Genomic DNA, 20,093 nt, shown 5'->3' with positions numbered 1-20,093 from the left:
TATAAAATAAACTGCCTTCCTATGATTAAATATGTTCCTACATTCAAACAGGGACTGTTTATTAAATGTTTAAAGCTAAATTAGCAATGGGACTACTGCCATTCTAATATGAAACATTTAGAGTTGTGTGAGAATTTGTGAAACTGCTCTAAATTTTGTGAGCAGTTGGGCATGCACCTGTCCACTCACTTAACATTTTCATGAATATCCATTGCACATTTAAGTAAAGCAGTCAGTCACTGTTCGAGGGACTGAGGAACATAGTGATGAACAAGAAAAAGTCAGTAATATCACTGAACTGAATTCAAATGGGGAATACAGAAACTACAGAAGAGGCCAAGGAAGATACCTCTAAGAAGGTGACATTTCTACTGGAGACCTAAGTGATGAAGGAGAGATATACATGTCTAAGAGAAGAACAAAAGAAAGAACATTAGAAACTGAAGGTACAAATATCACAGGTCTTGAAAAGGGAAAAAAAGGTTATTGGTATTTTTGAGAACACCAAAAAGGTCAATGCTTCTAGAGGAAAAAAAATAATCAGAAACGAAAACATATCCTGCTAAGGAGCTTGGGTTTTATTCTCAATATGAGGAGAAACCATGGATTTTTACAAAACTGCTGTGGCAGTTAAGAGAAATGAGAATAGGGCAACAGAGTGGAAGCAGACAGATCAGTTAGGAGGCCACTGCAGTAGTCCAGAAGAAAAAAGAGTGGAAAAAAGGAAGCAGTATTTTCAGATACCTGGAGTCATCAGCTTAAAGACAGTCTCTTTTTTTGGCGGGTGGAGGGGTACTGGGGATTGAACTCAAGGGCACTCAACCACTGAGCCACATCCCTAGCCCTATTTTGTATTTTATTTAAAGAGAGGGTCTCACTAAGTTGCTTAGCACCTCACTTTTGCTGAGGCTGATTTTGAACTCGAGATCCTCCTGCCTTAGCCTCACAAGCTGCTGGGCTTAGTGCCCACCATGCCTGGCTTATAGATGGTCTTTTAAACTGTGGGACTGAGACAGACAGTCATAGAGGGAGTGAACACAAAGGAATGAAGACTGAGGGCTGAGCCCTGGAACACTCTAATATTTAACAGTTTAGAAAAGGGAAAGCATCTTCACTGTCTCAGCACATGTGAAGTATATTTGGTATTCAGGCTTTCATTAGAATTTAGAGAAAATTAGAGAATTTCATAGAATTAGAGAAATCCACGTTGTCTGGAATTTGTTTCCATGCAGTCATATTTTGACCATACAGAAAATAAAAATGAGATAAATAGGATATAAATTAAAATTTATATTTAAGTGTGGCAGAACCTCTCAATAAGTTAACATGTATTCAAACCAAGGTCAATTCAACTTAAAGTCAATAATTTCTAAAAATAAAATTATTGCAGTAAAATTGGAATCCTTACAAACAATAAAGGCCTCTAAACGACTCTGCAGATTATAGAAGAAAAAGTAGGTCCCGATCTTCACACTGTCGGCCTAGGACCAGACTTCCTCAACAGGACTCCCATAGCACAAGAATAAAAGCAAGAATCAAGAACTGGGATAGATTCAAAACTAAAAAGCTTTCTCTCAGCAAAGGAAACTATCAGTAATGTGAAGAAAGGCCTACAGAGTGGGAGAATATCTTTGCAATCATACTTCCGATAGAGCACTAATCCCAGAATCTATAAAGAACTCAAAAAACTCTACACCAAGAATACAAATAATCCAATCGACAAATGGGCTAAGGAAATGAACAGACACTTCACAGAAGAAGATGTACAAGCAATCAATAAACATATAAAAAGTATTTCAACATCTTAGTAATAAGAGAAATGCAATCAAAACCACCTAAGATTCCATCTCACCCCAATTAGAATGGCGATTATCAAAATACAAGCAACAGGTGTTGGCGAGGATGTGGGGAGAAAGGTACACTCATACATTGCTGGTGGGGCTGCAAATTAGTGCAGCCACTCTGGAAAGCAGTGTGGAGATTCCTTAGAAACTTGGAATGGGACCCTCCATTTGACCCAGCTATCCCACTCCTTGGCCTATACCCAAAGGATCTAAAATCAGCCATACTACAGAGATACAGCCACATCAATGTTCATAGCTGCTCAATTCACAATAGCCAGACTATGGAACCAACCTAGATGCCCTTCAATTGACGAGTGGATAAAGAAACTGTGGTATATATACACAATGGAATATTACTCAGCCATAAAGAATGACAAAATTATGGCATTTGCAGGCAAATGGATGAAATTGGAGAATATCATGCTAAGTGAGATAAGCCAATCTCAAAAAGACAGGGACGAATGATATCGCTAATAAGTGGAGGATGACACATAATGGGGGGGGAGGGAAGGGTTAGTGTTAGGGTTAGAGTTATGGTTAGGGAGGGGGGCAAGTATGGAGGAAGAAGGTACTGTATAGAGGGTAAAGAGGGGTGGGAGGGGAAAAAATAACAGAATGAATCAAACAACATTACTGTATGTGGATTTATGATTACACAAATGGTATGCCTTTGCGCCATGTACAAACAGAGAGGCAACATGTATCCCATTTGTTTACAATAAAATAAAAAAAAAAATAAAATAAAATAAAATAAAGGCCTCTAAACATAGAAACTGATACATAGTTTTGTTATAACATGATCTGACCTATATTTGTTCAATTACCTGATATTGCTTACATGTTACATGTTACATGTTAGATGCTTACATGTTAGATACATACTGTCAGGAAGTATAAAGACAACTAGAAAGTGAAACTAACTTATCGGCAAGAACTGAGAAAACAATGAAAATATCTATTAATAGGAAATTAATATTCTGAATCATTTCTGCTCATCTGTTTCATCTTAAGGAGGGTAGGTAATTAATGTCAAAATGAAAGAAAAGTAGGTTTTATTTTTTTTTAAAGAGTAACATGCATATATTTCTAAAACTAATCTTTTCAAAGGTTGTCGATTTCAATCTTTTTAGATTGTAACCATTTCAGATATTTTTTACTTTTAAATAAGAGGACAGGGATTTTGAAGCAGGAGAACCTGAATTCAAATTCAAATCCTGGTACTAACAATTGCTTATTTGGGGGCCAGTACTACAACATTAAGACAACATTTGAAAGATAGGAATAATGCCTATTCCACAGCATTGGGAGCAGGATAAAAGGAGACTAAGTCACACAGAGACCCCAATAAACTTTCACAGCTTTATAAATGTTAATCATTTTCTTTTATTCTCTCCCTTCGCTTCACTGTTGCAGGACCTACAGCATTTACATGCTTATTAAAGTCACCTTTTGAGTGCTTTTTAAAGAAAAGGTGTCTTAAAGTGGTAACATCTTTTGAAACACTAACATTTTACTCCACTGGACTACATGGACCTTCAGGGAAGGGTGTTATCATTCCATTCTTAGCAGATCAATATCACAGCATTGCTTTTTGCCCTTTTGGCTAAAACCAAAGGTACAAATATCACAGGGTTCAATCCCCAAAACAGAGGTGGGGGGAAAACAACAACAACAACAACAACAACTCCACAGGAGCTATTTACACTATTTGCTTTGGGACCAAGGACTGAATAGTCATGATGCTGCAAATTAAGGTTTACATTTTCCAACTATTATTTTCTTATTAACTGATTTCTTATTAACTTGATGTCTGTTAATATGTTAATATATTAAATATTAATATATTTCCACAGGTTTCATAAATCAAATACAAGTTTTAAGTAAATTTTACTACTTGAGTAAAAGCTTAAGTGAGTTAAGAATATTATCCTTCAATTAAGTAAAGAGCTCATCTAATAACCAGTTATCTAAATGACGTTTCCGTTTCCCCTATACACAATTCAGCTATTCTCACCTTCTTACAGAGTCATCTCTCTCTTACATTTACTATTATAAATATGGAGCCTACACTTCCAGGTAAGCTGGGCTACTCTCTGGTAACATGACAAAGGTGTACTATTGGTTGCTGACATGTACCAAAAGGCAAAATTGTCGGTTTCTGAAAGGACATTTAAATTTTTCATCAAATAAGTAATATGTCTAAATTATTCTGCCTCCTCCACCCATGCAATCAATTCAGATTGAATAAAATATGAATACTCCATGATATTATCTGTTTCTAAAAGTTCTTTACATATTAATATAGTGTCATCCTGAAATAGAATAAAAAAGACTAAAATAATTTATATGGTCTTCTGAACACTTAAAAGGAGTTAAAAAAAAAAAAACCTAAAATTTCTTTTTGAAATATCTTTCCTTTAAATTTTCAAGATTAGGTTTATACTTTTTTAAATTTGTTGTTTTTAGATATACATGACAATAGGACATATTTTGACACATTATACATACTTGGAGAGTATAACCTGTTCTAATTAGGATCCCATTCTTGTGGTTGTACATGATGTGGAGCTACACTGGTTGTGTATTCATACATGAGCATAGGAAAGTTATGTCCAATTCATTGTACTGTCTTTCCTAATCCCATCTTCTCTCCCTTCCCTTCTTTTTACTTTGTCTAATCCAATGAACTTCTACCTACCCTCCCTACCCTCTCTTGTTATGGGTAAGCATCCACATATCATAGAGAACATTCAGCCTTTGGTTTTTTGGGACTGGTTTATTTCACTTAGCATGATATTCTCTAGTTAGGTTTATACTGATAATCAGAAGATTTTAATTCTACTTGAGAGACACCTAATATGCATTTTCCTCCTTTCATTTTTGTCATTCTAACATTCATTAGAATCTCCATCAAAGAAGGCATAATGAGAAGGGAAAGGGGAAGTGCAATTTCATTCACTTTAATACTTAACAGACAACTAAGTTAAAATTTCATTTGTGGGGATTAAGAAAAAAGTGAGGTAACAGCAAAAGACTAAAATGATATAATAGGCCTAGGAACTCTTTCTGATTCATTCATCTACATTAGCAATCTTCTCCAGGCCTGGCTGCAAGAATGCTATATGAACATAGGCCTTTTACAGTTGATTCCTTTTGCCACCAAAATTCTTTCGTTCATTCTACACATGTAGAGGCTGAGTGGGCTGAGCAATCAAGGTGCTCGTATATACCAACACAAAAATCAAAAATCCATGTCCTTAGGGACCCCAACATTTCAGTATGCAGATAAAGATAATTTTAAAAAGCAAAAACACAATAGCATATTAGATAGTAAGTGCTATGAATGAAAATAAATAGGAGAAGGAGGATATGGAGAACCCAAGGCAGATGTAGGAGTTGAATTTTAAACTGGGTGATCATTTGTCTTCAGGATTTTGTTAAAATTTATTTAAAATTTAAAAATCTATACATTTCTATTTTTCTAAGCATTAAATTATATACAGGGATATACATTAAGAACAAATTTCTCCCCATCTGTGTACAATGAATCAAAATGCAATCTGTAAAAATAAAATTTAAATAAAATAAAAGAACAAATTTCTGCTACAGAACTGGTAAATGATCTCAAAAATTAATATTTAATGACAGAATGGCCATTGTTTAACTTTTTACAAGACTGCTTCATACTATTTTCAAAGCTTATGAAGGTAGATGTATCACAATCATATTTATTGGTGATACAATAAATTCTATGACACAATTTGATACTTATCAAAATGACTACTAAGTAATAATAATAAAGCAGCATTAAAATATTGAAAATTTTTTTCATATCCTTTCTAGATTAATTTGCTGGTTTGTGTATGTAGAACAAATAGCTCTTCCCTATATATACAAGTGATGTTCACCTATATTCCAACAGTGGCTGAAAATCATTTATGAAGGGTATTATTATTGTTATTTTCCTTCCTTTAAACATTTTTGGTGTAATGACCAATTATCTCCCAGGCAAGCTGGGCTACTCTCTGGTAACATGAGACCTGAGAAACCAAAATGCTGGCTCAGTTCCAGACATAGGCAGTCATGTCAAATCAAGCTTCTGTTGGTTATTATCACAACCTAACTACCTACTTCAGCCACAGACATCTTAAGACATAAAAGCATCTAAGAAATCTCAAGACTTTTCAAATTATTCACATCATGATATCCCCAGAATTTTACTGGACCAAGTATTTTTAAAAGTAGGAATACTAGAAATTTTGCTCCCAAAAAAGAATACCTCCATGGTGATGTGACAGGCTCCCTCCATTTGCAAGGATCTCTTCTCTAGCAGCTGCCTGTATTTGGAAACAACACAACAAATCACTGCTACTTAGATTTCACTTTCGAGTTAAAGAGTAAAATCCAACTCCCAAAGGAGATACATACTTCTTGTGTTAAATATAAATTAGAAACCTAATTTTCCTCCCTCTTAGGTTAATTTCATTTAAAAAGCAATTAAAGTTTGCAGCCTAGTTTTATAATTTGTTTCCTAGTGAACAGTCATATTATCTACAAAGATTACTTTGGGATTCTGGGGGCAGGAGGAGGCAAAATAAGCAACTTGGCAGTACTAACTGCTTGTTATCAGGTAGAGAGTTGTAAATGCAGAGTCAGGTTCTACTTTGAGTAAATATCTTATGCCAACAAGCAGTAGTAACTAACATCAACTGACTACTATTGTATGTCTAGAAAGGTACCAAGCAATTTGGGGGCAGTATCTCATTTATTTTCACTAAAGCCTTACAGAATGATTACAATTATCTCACTTCACAGATATAAAAATTTGGCTTAACTAGGTTAAATTACTTATCTAATATCACACAATGAGCATCAAAGGAAAAAAAATCACCTATAAAGCTATCAGGGATCAACCATAAAAATCCTTATAGAAAACACTTAGGTCAATGACATGAGACAAATTACCTATCAGTTCCATGGGTATGTAAGTGTGGGAGGAAAAACCTTGCTTTTTTCCTTTGTTTTAACCCTCCTGACACATTAGGCACTGGTTAAGTTCCTTATGAAGCCCTCAGTTTAAAAAGATAAAAACTTATAACAAAATACAGACTGAAGTGCAGAATGAAAAAGGGTAACAGAAAATGGAACTATCTTTGATTCTTAATGATTCATGAGTATGTAATAGCCATGAGGCAAAATATCTACAGTGCCTTGAATGTCTAAGAATTTCTCAAGTGCACATAAACCATGAGGAGGCAGGCCAGGGTGGAAGACAGTTTAGGTGGGACAAATGAACCACATCCCATTGCAATGTAATCTGTAAGAAGCTCATTACTTAGAATTCAGGGTTCTCCAAAAGAATCATAACTATGCTAGTCCTGCTCTTAGAATTTATCATTTCTAACAAATTACTTAATAATACAGTAATTCCTTGAGATCAGCAGCACTTCGTAAATGACAGTTGAAACTAGGAAAAGGAAATAACTTCACTCTGTGGTACCGCAGGGGAAGAAAACCTTTGGTAGTCAGTGAACCACCACCAAAGCACTGAAAGGCTAAGGGTATAATACACTCAAACTTTTGAGGGCTGACAAATATATTCAGCATTTTGATTAGGGTGACAGTACTATATACTTATGTCAAAACATGAGGTTGTATACTTTAAAATATATAGTTTACTCTCATTTCAATTATACTTCAAAAAAGCTGTTAAAAAAATAAAAGGAAGATGGGTAGGAGGGATTCAACCAAATCATGTCTACAGTGTGGATCTAAATGTGCGTATGTGCAGCACCACTGAAATTATGGGCTGGCGCACAATGAGGTTAAAACACCAGGGCATCTGAGTTTCTAAGAAAACTGTTTCCTACAGGGTCCTTCATAGTCCCATCTGTTGTCTTTAACTCCACACATACTTGTAATGAGAAACACTGGCCATCAATAGGAAGCTTTATAAAAATTAGCAGCTTAAGGACACATAATATAATAGACACTGATAGCAAATAAATGCCAATAGCTTACATATACTTTCAACACACAAAAGAATTTATAAACCTAGAATAATGGTATTTGGACAACATGGACCAGAGCATGACCTCAACAGCAACTCCCACCTGGAGATGGGCAGGCTGCCAAAGCGATGGCAAGGATTCTTGTTGTTATTTAATTTCATCAACTATTATGTGCTATAAATAATAATCAAAGAATCTCAGGCTACAGCTGTACGGAACGATAATTTTAGACTTACAATTTAGTACCCAAACCAGTGCAACAAATAAATACACTTTTCATTTTTACAGGCTACCAGCCAGGCATACCAGGTATGATTAAAGAGAGTCAAAGTTAAATTCACAAACTGATGCTAAAATTTATTCAAATTACTAAAAGAATATGAAAGCTACTTAGTATATGCATGTATACAAAATTACCTCAGTTTGTTCAAACACCGTCATTGGGTCACTAATTCCCCTGTAGTTAAAGGCAAAATAGAAGTAGATACATGCACCTGCATCGTAAGTCTGCGTCACCCTAAAAGAACAAACAGACAAAAATCCCCATGAGGGTTTTAAGTTCAATGAAAACAGATTTAACATTTAGGCAAGATCAACTGAATAATCATTAAGATATAACTTCTTTCTCTTTGTGGCCTCCTACTCCATGGAAGGAATGGAGATTGGCATTCTTTAGAGCTATTGCTAAAACAGGTAAAATGAGAATACAGTGAGAAAAAGAAGGACTGTACTTCCATGTAAGTGCCAATTTAGTCAATATTTTAAGTACACTCTTGACTATGCCAAGTTACTAAAACTTGAATATAACAAAAATATTTATACATTCCATTGGTATTTTATGACAAAATGTTATTTTCAGTGATTTTAACAGTCATTTTGTTATCTAGAAGTAGTGGGAGATATAAGTAGCATGTGTGAAAACACATTTAAATCTAGTTAGATAAGTACCAGTATTAGTTGTTTTAAAATGAAAATTTAAAGTGACATTTAATAAAGCATGACACTTAGAGTATACCTATCTCATTTTTTCTCTTTATTTAATATTTATGCACAGTCCTCATGTGACTGGTATGAGACAATATTCAAGGGACATCCACATTACAAACATTATAGCTCCATTATTTTTCAAGAGCAAGTTTTCTTGCCAAAAGACCAAACAACGAGGTCCATGCACATAGATATTAATTACATTTTAAGACATGACTTAAAATGTGTCTGCTCCGTGAGAAAGGTGGTATTGGACTAAAAACAAGAAATTTGGTTCTGTTAATTGGTCCCATCACTGAAAAGTAAACACATGAAATGAATACATATGGGCAAGGAAACACTGACTAAAATCAATTTTCATTATTTTATAAATCTATATTGGTAAAAGGTAGGCAAGTTATAACCTCTTCAAAATACATTAAGTACTCTGACAGCAATACTATGAACTTGTCATTTGTTTTGATTTCCTGGCTCTAGAGACTCAAGGATTCTGGGCAGGAAAAATTAAATCACTGAAATTGTGGCTATTAAAAAGGGTGGGGGGAGCTATTTAGTTCCGGCTATAATTTTAAAAATAAATGAAATAAATATCAACTTTTTTTTTTCTTCACGGATAATTTAAGTGAACTAAAGGAAATTCTTGTAAGGTTTCTATGGTCAATACAAGATACAGCCTCAGGACACAGAAACAAATAGAAGTTAAGAATGCTGATACTTCTGGGTTCAGTTTAATAGGCTATCTGATGGTACACTAGAGACCTTGAGAGACAAAGAATATAAAGACAGACAACATCAATCATTTTATGCAACCTAAAAAGCACCCTAGACTCTAGAAAATACAGATGGAAAAGTCAAAGGTCATCAAACCACATTGAGTGATAATACAAAGAATAAGAAAAGCTGTGTGGGTCAGATTAGGAAATGTACCTAGTTATAAAAGGTAAGCCTAAATGAAAACTGAAAGAAATGTAAGATATAGTTCTAAGTAATAAAAATGCCATATTACTAACATACATAATAAGTCAATCTGGAGATAACAGAGGAGAATAAGAAAAGCCAGACAACTAGGAACAGATGAAGTAGGTAGGTAAAAAGATGGAGGAAACATAGGGACAAACTGAAAATAACCATAATTCTGACATGAGGAATAAGAAAAAACAAAGAATATAAGGAAGAAATGAAGATCAAAAGAGCAATAGTAAGCACAGGCTATCACTGCTGGGACAGCACATGGAGATGACCTTCACTTTGCACCAGTTCTACAGCACCCAGGCTCTCTGTGGCACAAAGACTTGCTTTTCTCTCACTTGCTTCTTCACTTATGCTGCTCACCCTTCCTCAACTAACTACCCTTCCTAAATATGAGCTCCCTTTCCCCTCTCTTTAAAAACTACTTTCTGTGTCAAAAGGACACTTCTAACTGCCAAATCTGGGAAAACTTGAAGAACAAGGTGAATAATGATAATCATGGATCTAACTCAGAGAATGAAACATCTATGCGTCCATACTGATAGAAGGGGGGGGTTCCTCTAGTAAAAGGAATGATGAAAATAAAAACTGCCATTTGAAAATTTCACAATAATAATTTATTACCAGAATTAGTAGGAGATGATGATTAGAATGTTTACATAGTCTCAAAGTTTCTCACCAAAAGATATTTATTAAGTAAAATGGGAAAAAATAACATACTGTGAAACCAGGTAGGCACCCTCTAAACCAAGTGATCAAAGTTAACATCATCAATAATATGACATATCAATGTCATGTTCCTCTTGATATGATGTACCAAGGTTATTCTGTAGTATTTTTGCCAAAATCTATAAATTGAATCACAAAGAAACATGAGATAAACTGAAACTGAGGGGCATTTTTACAAAATAGTGGCCAGTATTCTTTAAAGTGTAAAGATCATGTAAGATCAAGAAAGTGAGGAATTGTTTCAGATTAAAGATGACTGCATGGGGCTGGGGTTGTGGCTCAGTGGTAGAATGCTTGCTACCCATGTGTGAGGCACTGGGTTCAATCCTTAGCAACACATAAACATAAATAAATAAAATAAAAGGTATTGTGTCCATCAACAACTAAAAAAAATTTTTTTAAAAGATGATTGCAGAAACATGAAAACTAAACACATTACATGATCTTAAGATTGAATACTGGACCCCCCCCCCCCAAAAAAAAAATAGTGGGGGAAAGGGTAAAGAGAGGTGTATAAATTAGTTAATAGTATTTTAACATTTTTTTCTTTTAGCAGTTATCCTATAGTGATGTGAGATATTAATATTTGGGGAAGATGAGTAAAAGGTATATAGAAACTATCTGTATTAGTTTGCACCTTTTGGGGGGAAGTCTAGATTATCACCCCTCAACCCCGTACCACCCCTGACAAAACTAAAAGTTTAAAAGCAAGGCAAATGATTCTCTAATTGGCCTAAATTACCAAAAAAGGGCATCTCCTCCTGAGGGTTCCCCCTGCCAAACTAATTATACTACTGTTAAGATAGCAAAAACACACTAGATAGAACTTGGTGATCAGGTTATAAGTCCTCCAAATTTTCTCAAAGATAACATAAACATGAGCACTTAAAAGTTCAGAAATGGCAGATGTGTTCAATACCAAATGGGATCAGACTAGGTGAAATATAGCATCTTCACTAAACTAACTTTAATAATTAGTAAGAACCTAGAAAATAAAACTGAATTGATCATATTAAATGCAGTAAAAAGACATGAGCTTATTAAAACAGTGTTTAAGAGCCTCCATGTGTTCATGTTGTACATACATACAAAAAAGATATCAAGAATGTTAGATTATTAAATCATATGTATGATATATTATAATCTTGGCTTTCAAAATGCAATTAGGAAAGCATTTAAAAGGGAGCTCAGACAATCCTAGTCAAGTCTCCAAATTCAATCGATATAAGTTTCCACAAAGAATTTAATTTAACAGAAGGAACAAATATAGAAGAAATACTTTTTTTTCTAACTACACAATACAAATAGAATCTGTTCTAAAATTTTAATGGCCTTATAGGCCAAATGTTAGGTGCCTCAGAACAGAAGAAATGAACTGTTTAACAATGCTACTGTCGATTTGCCAGCTGTGTTTTCCTTCTAGTGTTAATTCACACTCATAAAAAGATCCCTTGAACATTTAAATTTTAAGTTCCAGATTTACAAAGTTTAAGAAAAATTGAAGAACTATTTTAACTATGAGTGTACTATCATTAGACATAAGCAAATTCAAATAAAATTTGGCAGGTAAATGCATGAGTTTATAGCACTTGGTAAATACATCACTCATAAGAGAATCATTAATATCAACACACAGAAAAGGTAACTACACATTAACAGAGCATTGCCATCTTCCAGCAAATCTAGGATCTATATAATGACCCAGTTCAGTTTTCACAGATGAGATTACTAAAGTCAACACAAAGCATAATGGGCTTAAATGATCAGTAGTAAATGAGACAAAGATAAAATTTGAATAATAAAAAACACCTTTTTTATTATTTTTTAAATTTATTTTTATTGTACACAAATGGGATACATCTTGTTTCTCTGTTTGTACATGAAGTAAAGGCATACCATTTGTGTAGTCATACTTTACATAGGATAATAGTGATTCATTCCGTTAATTTTTCCTTCTCTCCCACCCCCCCATCCCTCTTTTCCCTCGACACAGTTCCTCTTTCCTCCATTCTTACCTCCTTCCCACCCCCCACTATGTGTCATCATCCAATGATCAGGGAGATCATTTTTCCTTTGGATTTCTGAGATTGGCTTATCTCAGCATGATTTTCTCCAATTTCATCCATTTGCCTGCAAATGCCATAATTTTATTATTCTTTATGGCTAAGTAATATTCCATTGTGTATATATATATATATACATACCACAGTTTCTTTTTTTTAAGATATTTATTTCATGACTGCCTTGATTTTAGAATAAAGGTTCAAGAGCAAGTGGAAATTTTTTTGCAACAATATGTATATGTACATTTACATTTGAAAAAAGTTCTTAAGTTAAAAAGTAGGTTTGAATAAGTAATATTTAATAGTATCAAATATTATACAAAACAGCAAGGAAAGTAAAAAGAGTACTATACTTAATATTCAATTAAGTAGGCAAAATTAAGAATGACTGAAGCAACCCTACTTTTGATATATATTAACTACTACATTATACTGCACTGATAACTCTACTTTTTTTTTTTTTTTTAATTTAGAAATTAAGTTGGTTTTCATTATCAACTGAAGGGCATCTAGGCTGGTTCCACAATCTGGCTTTGTGAATTGAGCAGCTATGAACATTGATGTGGCTATATCTCTGCAGTATGCTGATTTTAAGTCCTTTGGGTATAGGCCGAGGAGTGGGATACCTGGATCAAATGGTGGTTCCACTCCAAGTTAAAAAACACCTTTTTGAGAACCTCAATTTGAGTCAATTTCAGAAAATGACTCAGATCGAACACCTTTAAAAACACTTAAATGCTAATCACTTTCAAAATTATCTGCACAAGTAAATATGTGGCTATCAAAGTCACTTCATGATTTTTTCATTTCTAAAAATCTTTTGTGCAGTTTGGGATACTTTCCTTGTGTTGGATTCACTAAAGATTCCTTCCCATATAACTTCTTAAAAAGAGTTAGGGTTGAAATATCTATCCCAATGTACAAAGTACATTTTAATGGATAAAAATGAAATAACCCAATAAATGCATGCTTATAACCTAATAGTATTTTTCTTGGGTGCTTTGATTTTAGAGTTATTAATTATTTTTAAATAATCTTGGAACAGCTTTTTTTAAAATTTGGTTTGAAAAATGCATCTCACGCATTCAGTAGGGAATAATCACCTTGGCCACTATTAGGCAACTCAAATCTAACTAAAAAAAAACAAAAAGAAAAACTCTAGTTAAATGTTAATTTAAACAAGTATAAGTCATAAGAACTATATTCAAAATTCTAATTTACCAAAGCTATTTAAATAATTATACTTTGGTCATTCTAAACTGGTTTCATAAGATGATCACAAAAATTGAGCATATAAAACTTTTATAAGACAACCGTTCTTATAAAAACTGCTATTTAATAAACATAACTCTTAAGGTTTAAATCTGGAATGTCTCCCTAAGTTTCATGTGTTCAGAGGTGGGGCTTTGATGAAATGATTAGATCATTAGGGCTCTGACTTGATTGGAGGATTAATCCACTGATGACTGAATAAACCACTAGAAAGTAGGACCTAAGTGGAGGAGGTAGGTCACTGGGGGCATGCCCTGGAGGGTATATCTTCTCCCTGCCCACTCCAACTTCTGCCTGCTGTAAGTTGAGTTGCTTTCCCTCACCATGTGCTTCTGCCATACTTCTGCCTTGGAACTGGCTGACCATGGGCTCAAACCTCTGAAACTTAGAGTCAAAGTAATTTTTTCCTTTTCTACATTGTTCCTGTTAGGTATTTCAGTCACAGCAACAAATAGCTAACTAACAATAACATATAGCCAATTAATTCTAGGTATATTAATTCTAATGTCTACAATACATAATGAAGATTCTTAGGCCTTATGAATACCTTCTGAAAAACGAAGATTAACCATTAATGACAGAGTGTGCTCCAAGACAGAATGTTTTGCTTTCCATTCATATTCAACAAGTAAAGGTTTATCACAATGAAGGAAGGGAGGTTCTCAAGAGACAATGAATAGGGAGTTGGGACAAAAGGAGGAAAGGTAGAGGGCAAAAAAATCTATAAATTCCCACTTGACCACCCCCCCAAAAAAAAGGAATAAAACTTTCTCAACTGCACAAGAACTAATTCTAGTTTATTATTATCTTACTTAAAACACTTCAAACTTTAATGGTAACAAATAGCTTTTGGATATCAAGGCCTGATTTGTTTTCAGGATTCTAATAACAGAGGCCTAACAGACTGTCAAGGGCAGAACCAACCATCAATTTGGGTAGATAATAAAATAAATACAACTTTTTTTCCTTTAGATTCTAAGGAAGTTAAGATAAAAAGGTTCATTTTAAAAGACAGCCAAAAATTTTTAAAATTACGTGTATATTCTTATACCTTCAGTTAGAAAGGTTTTCTCCAAAGTCAATCACTAAACCAATATTAGCTTTATGAAGTTATAGTTTTTTATTGTATAGAACAAATCCTCTATTTTCCCTTTCTTTGAACATCTCAAATGCCCAATTACTGTTAAACTTTACTTTTTTAAAATTTTATTTTCTCTATTCCAAACATACTAGTTCTAAAGCATGTTAATATACTGACTTGACTTGGAACTTTCTGTAATGCCTATCAAACCCTTAAAGATTCCCCAACACAGAAGCAGAAAAGACCACTTGCAATGGTCTTTCTGATTAAAGTAAGGTTGAAGTAGGATAGTTTCCTCAGATCTCATGTTAGAATTTTACTTTCCTACCCCTTAGAAGCACAACTTTAGCAAATGCTTAAGGATATCTCTCCCAATGGTTATGAAATTTTCAAAGTAGACAGGAAGTTGAAAGGTGTATGAACAGGCATTGGTTCCTGGGTAGCAGTAGGCCTGGATCTGTTTCCCAGGATGAAATTAAGTAATTCAAGGAAAATCAGAGGAATAAGCATTATGAATAGAAATACAGATACCCTTTGACTTTTGATAGTGTTTTGTCCAAATAAAACCATTGTATGGTAAAAAGTCTATAAATAACTTACCAAACATCACAGTTTAGCCTAGACTACCTTAAATGTGCTCAGAACATTAAAATTACCTTACATTTGGAAAAAAAATCATCCAGCACAGTCTATTTTATAATAAATTGTTTAATATCTCATGTAACTTACTGAATACTCAACTGAAAGTGAAAAAAATAGTGCTTGTGCACTGTTGAGAAGTTGAAAAATCTTAAGTCAAACCATCATAAGTCAGGGACAGTCTTGCATATAGAAATGTTGTGCTGATGCACACTTGTTTTAGAAGTCCAGTGTTAGATGCACTTAATAATATAGATACATTATTTCCAAAATTACCTATTTTTCATTTTTACTTTGTAACCAGTTTGTTTCTATAATATTAGAGATGTGTTCTTGTATGTGTTCACCAACACATACAGAATAAAAGTGAGGCAGTTATATAATACAGAATGCTAGATCATTATTGTTAGATTCCAATTAATTCTATAACTTTTTAGAGAAGTCAAATATTTGACTTGATATATTTCATATCCTGGTGTTTACACAGAAAATTAATATCAAAAGACTGAATTCTGAAAAAGGATTCTTCCTTTTTTGGGTTGCTGCTATTTAACAAAATCATGAGATAACCATACAATGTCCAATATGGAAAATATTAGTCACACATAATGTTCTAAATTAAATTATTTTAAAATTAAATTAAAAATTTAAATTTAACTGCACAATCACACTAGCCACATTTCAATCTCTCAACAGTCACATGGGCTTGTGCTACCATACTGGACAGTGTTGACAGAGAATGTTTCCATTATCAAATAAAGATCTATTGGAAAGAACCAAGTTTATCATCAAATTTAAGTCTTCTGTGCCTCTCAATCCTCTATTCCATTCCCATCGCTTTAATCAGCAACTAAAAGGGTTAAAATGTTTTTTTTTCCTCTGATGAAGAGCTATACTGACTATGTATCTATTTTATAGCTGCATAACTATATATGTAATTTACACTTGCTGTGAATAAAGGAGTCTTGCTCTTTTCCAGGAGCTTAGATACTTGGCTCTTCCCTGCCATGCTATCCAGATAGGGCAAAAGGCTCACTAAAGGGTTAAGCCTAAAAGGCTCAGGACTGTGTGAAATTCAACTGACACATCCTGACAAGGTGGTAAATGAAGTTAAGGGAAGCTCCCCCAAGGAGAAAAAAATTGAAATTTTTCCTCAGCTGGCAAATTATAATTTTGAATAAATAAAGTATTTTTTCAGAATAAGGAATAAAAGAACAATAAGAAAACTCACCTGCATGTAGAAAGAGGAGCAAACTGCACACCCTTCTCCTTGCACTCCCTTCTTATTCTTTCTTTTACATTTCTACAGAGATCTACAACCCTGGAAAAGATAATTGAATAGAATATTACACTTTCAAATGAAAACTACACAAATTCTAAGGAGTACTGGTTTATCTGGCACATTTCATGTCTGAAAGATTTCTTAACTATAAAACTTTCATAGATATTTGTTAGAGAGTACAAAAAAGAGCCTTGATCATTCATATGAGGTGCTCAACTCTTAACTTTGAAGGTAACGAAGTCCTTTCTTTTTTGCTTTAGAAAAAATACAAGTCAAAAGAGGAGACTCAAGTCCATGAATGGAGTTTCCCATACTTAGGAGAATCCAACTTCAAAATAAACTTAATTATAAGATTTTAAAAGCTTCTTAAAGTGTTACAAAAAACATGCTCATGAAAATTCAATTCTGGGTTGTATGAATACCAACTTGATCAATGCCTAAGAAGCTTTCCTTAATTCATATAATTCAATCAAGAATAATTATGCCATATCAAATGTTCCATAGCCTATTCTCAAGCTAAAATCCAATTTGACAAAGACTTATTGGATACAGACTGTATAAAGTGCTAATGGGTTATGTTAGACTGTTTGATATTAGGTCAATGAAAACAGGGGATGGGTGGTTTATAATCCTTCAAGGAGAGAGGGTTTGACAATATTTAACAATATTCATCCATTTTTAAATTCGCCTAGATTTAAATGGGAGCTGCAGCATGTTAATTACATATTTTGTTTTATCTGGACAATAAAACTCTTAAACCATATATAAACTATTTTATATCCCTATAAATATCCTGGCCACATACTAGCACATTCTGTTTTAAACACTGATTTGTTTAGCTTCAAAAGAACAAACTCAAAAGGTTGGCCTGTCTCTCAAATCTTCAAAGTGATTTGACTTTGTAAGAATAACAAAAACATTTAAATGTATTTAGCCTTATAAGGCATATTTAAGTTATCTATATTTTCAATATCAGTAAGTATAGGATTAAAATATAAATATATAAGGCTTTAAGTATTATGTCATATTTTTGATTTTTATGAATACAGCATATGAAAATTTTACAAACTCTAATTTTACAAAACAATGCTTTTAAGTTAAATTCTGATTTATTTATCAGAGTTTCAGGTAAATATGATTTACCAATGTTATGTATGTGTCATTCATAGAAAGGCAAGAATGAACGTTTTAAAAAAAATCTCATAAAGTACTAAAGATTACTGAAATTTGATGCTTTTTATTTTGAAAATCCACTTATAAAAAGCTTTCAATACAAATAAAATCTACTCAGATTTAATATCTATAGAGACTAAAGAATATTACAAATTTATAAAAATAACAAGTTCTTTATCTTGGTTTTAGAAAATAATTTAAGGGTTACTGGTAAGTACTCCAAAAACATTAATATAATTCTTCTATTGGATGGACTATGTTTCAGATTAAATACACATAAATATACTTAACCATTACAAATGCAGTAGGAAACATGGACATGTTAAGAACAGATTATGTCTAAACCCTGGTAGGTTAATAATAATGAGATGGTAAGAGAAGAAACAGTACTAAATGGTTATAATTGCCAAAGGTACACTTTCTACACATGATATGTGGGAAGGGGATTCTGAAAGTATTCTCTCATAGAACTCAGATTATGTTCAAGACAGCCCACTGGACCAATCATTTTTTTAGGATACAAATTTAACTGTGTATATACTTTTAAATTTTTAACTTAACCGATCAGCAAATTTTACACAGTTGATCATTTTCCCCTTGAAAAAAGCATCCCTGGACTTTTCTCATATCACTGGATTTCCTCCAAGACCTCTAGAGACTATTTCTCAATCTCCTTTGCTAGCTACTGTTTGCAGACTATCCCCAATATATTGAGATTCCCTTGACTTCTTTCATAGGTTCTTTTATTTTTCCCTTTACTCCATTCTGTGTATTAACTTACTCAGTTTAAATTACCAGACTCCTGTTGATATCTCCAAAATATTTAAAACCTCCAATTCTTAAAACAGTTTTTTCCTTTTTTCTATGGTACTTGGGATTGAACCCAAGAACACTCAACCACTGAGCCACATTCCCAACCCTTTTTTGTATTTTATTTTGAGATAGGGTCTTATTGAGTTGTTTAGGGCCTCACTAAGTTGCTAAGGCTGGCTTTGAACTCATGATCTCCTGCCTCAGCCTCCTGAGCCTCTGGAATTACAGACATGTGCCACTAAGCCAAAACACTACTCCAGAGCTGACTCATAGAACTCTACATGAATACTCATTGAGCACCTACCAGGTACAGTGTGCTAGGGTCACTGTGGAACACACAAAGATTATTTAAGACCCAAAACCTCTGAAGTGGCCTTACATAAAGGGGCCAAAGACCTAATAATATTGTGAAAGTTGAAGATCTTAGTCCAGTGGGATACTGCTAAAGATGGTCAAAAAGTAAAAAGTTTACTTCACAAATGCAGTTGCTTTTCATTAATGCTATTTATTTAAAACAGCTGAAAAAGTTGTTTTAAATGAAAATAAAACACATATGTAACCCTGCATAAAACAGAAATTATCAATGAATCAATCAAATAAATATGTAAATATATACAGGAATAAATGAAGAAAAAAGAAGCACATGATAAGCTTGCATAGTTGAAGAATAAAAAGATAGGATGGCAATCATCAGTTAATATTAACTTATGACAAGGAAATCCAAAATGCTGAAGGGTAATTCTACACTAATTCATCTATCCTAGTGATAAGAACAGAATGTGTCCATCTCAAAATTCATATATTGAAATACTAATCTAACCCCCAGTGTGCTGACATTAGGAGGTAGGACCTTTGGGGAACAGACACAGTCCTCATGAGTGGTATTAGTGCCCTTATAAAAAGACATGAGAGGATTTTCGATTCTCTCTACTTTCTGTCACAGAAGGGTACAATGAGAGCCACGTATGAACCATGAAGCTGCTTCTTTACCAAAGACTGACTATGCTGGCACCCTAATCTCAGACTCCAAGCCTCCACAGCTGTAAGAAGTAAACATTTTTTGTTTAAGAATATTTAAGTCACTCATTCTATGGTATTCTGTATAGCAGCCCAAACTAAGAAACCCAGCAAGGAGAGGTATTAAAAGACTAAAATCATCTTTTAAACCACTATGAAAAGCCTCCAAACTACTTCTGCTGCTCAAGTGGTAAATGTCCATGAGCTGATAAT

At 33.6% G+C, this 20,093-nt stretch overlaps 1 protein-coding gene across 1 annotated transcript in view; it reads right to left on the bottom strand.

The window, feature by feature from the left end:
• AGPS (alkylglycerone phosphate synthase) overlaps window positions 1-20,093 on the bottom strand; it is a 125,490-nt gene that overhangs the window by 13,708 nt on the left and 91,689 nt on the right. The window contains exons 17-19 of the mRNA XM_079132209.1: window positions 16,827-16,916; window positions 8,273-8,372; window positions 6,124-6,181 (exon numbers count right to left, since the gene is read on the bottom strand). Coding sequence (XP_078988335.1) covers window positions 6,124-6,181; window positions 8,273-8,372; window positions 16,827-16,916 — 248 coding nt within the window. The remainder of the gene's footprint in view (window positions 1-6,123; window positions 6,182-8,272; window positions 8,373-16,826; window positions 16,917-20,093) is intronic.

Source organism: Sciurus vulgaris, assembly GCF_902686455.1.
Source record: "Sciurus vulgaris genome assembly, chromosome: 3".
Classification (NCBI taxonomy): Eukaryota; Metazoa; Chordata; class Mammalia; order Rodentia; family Sciuridae; genus Sciurus; species Sciurus vulgaris.
Note: the sequence above shows the minus strand (reverse complement) of the source record. Positions and strands in the feature narration are given on the sequence as shown.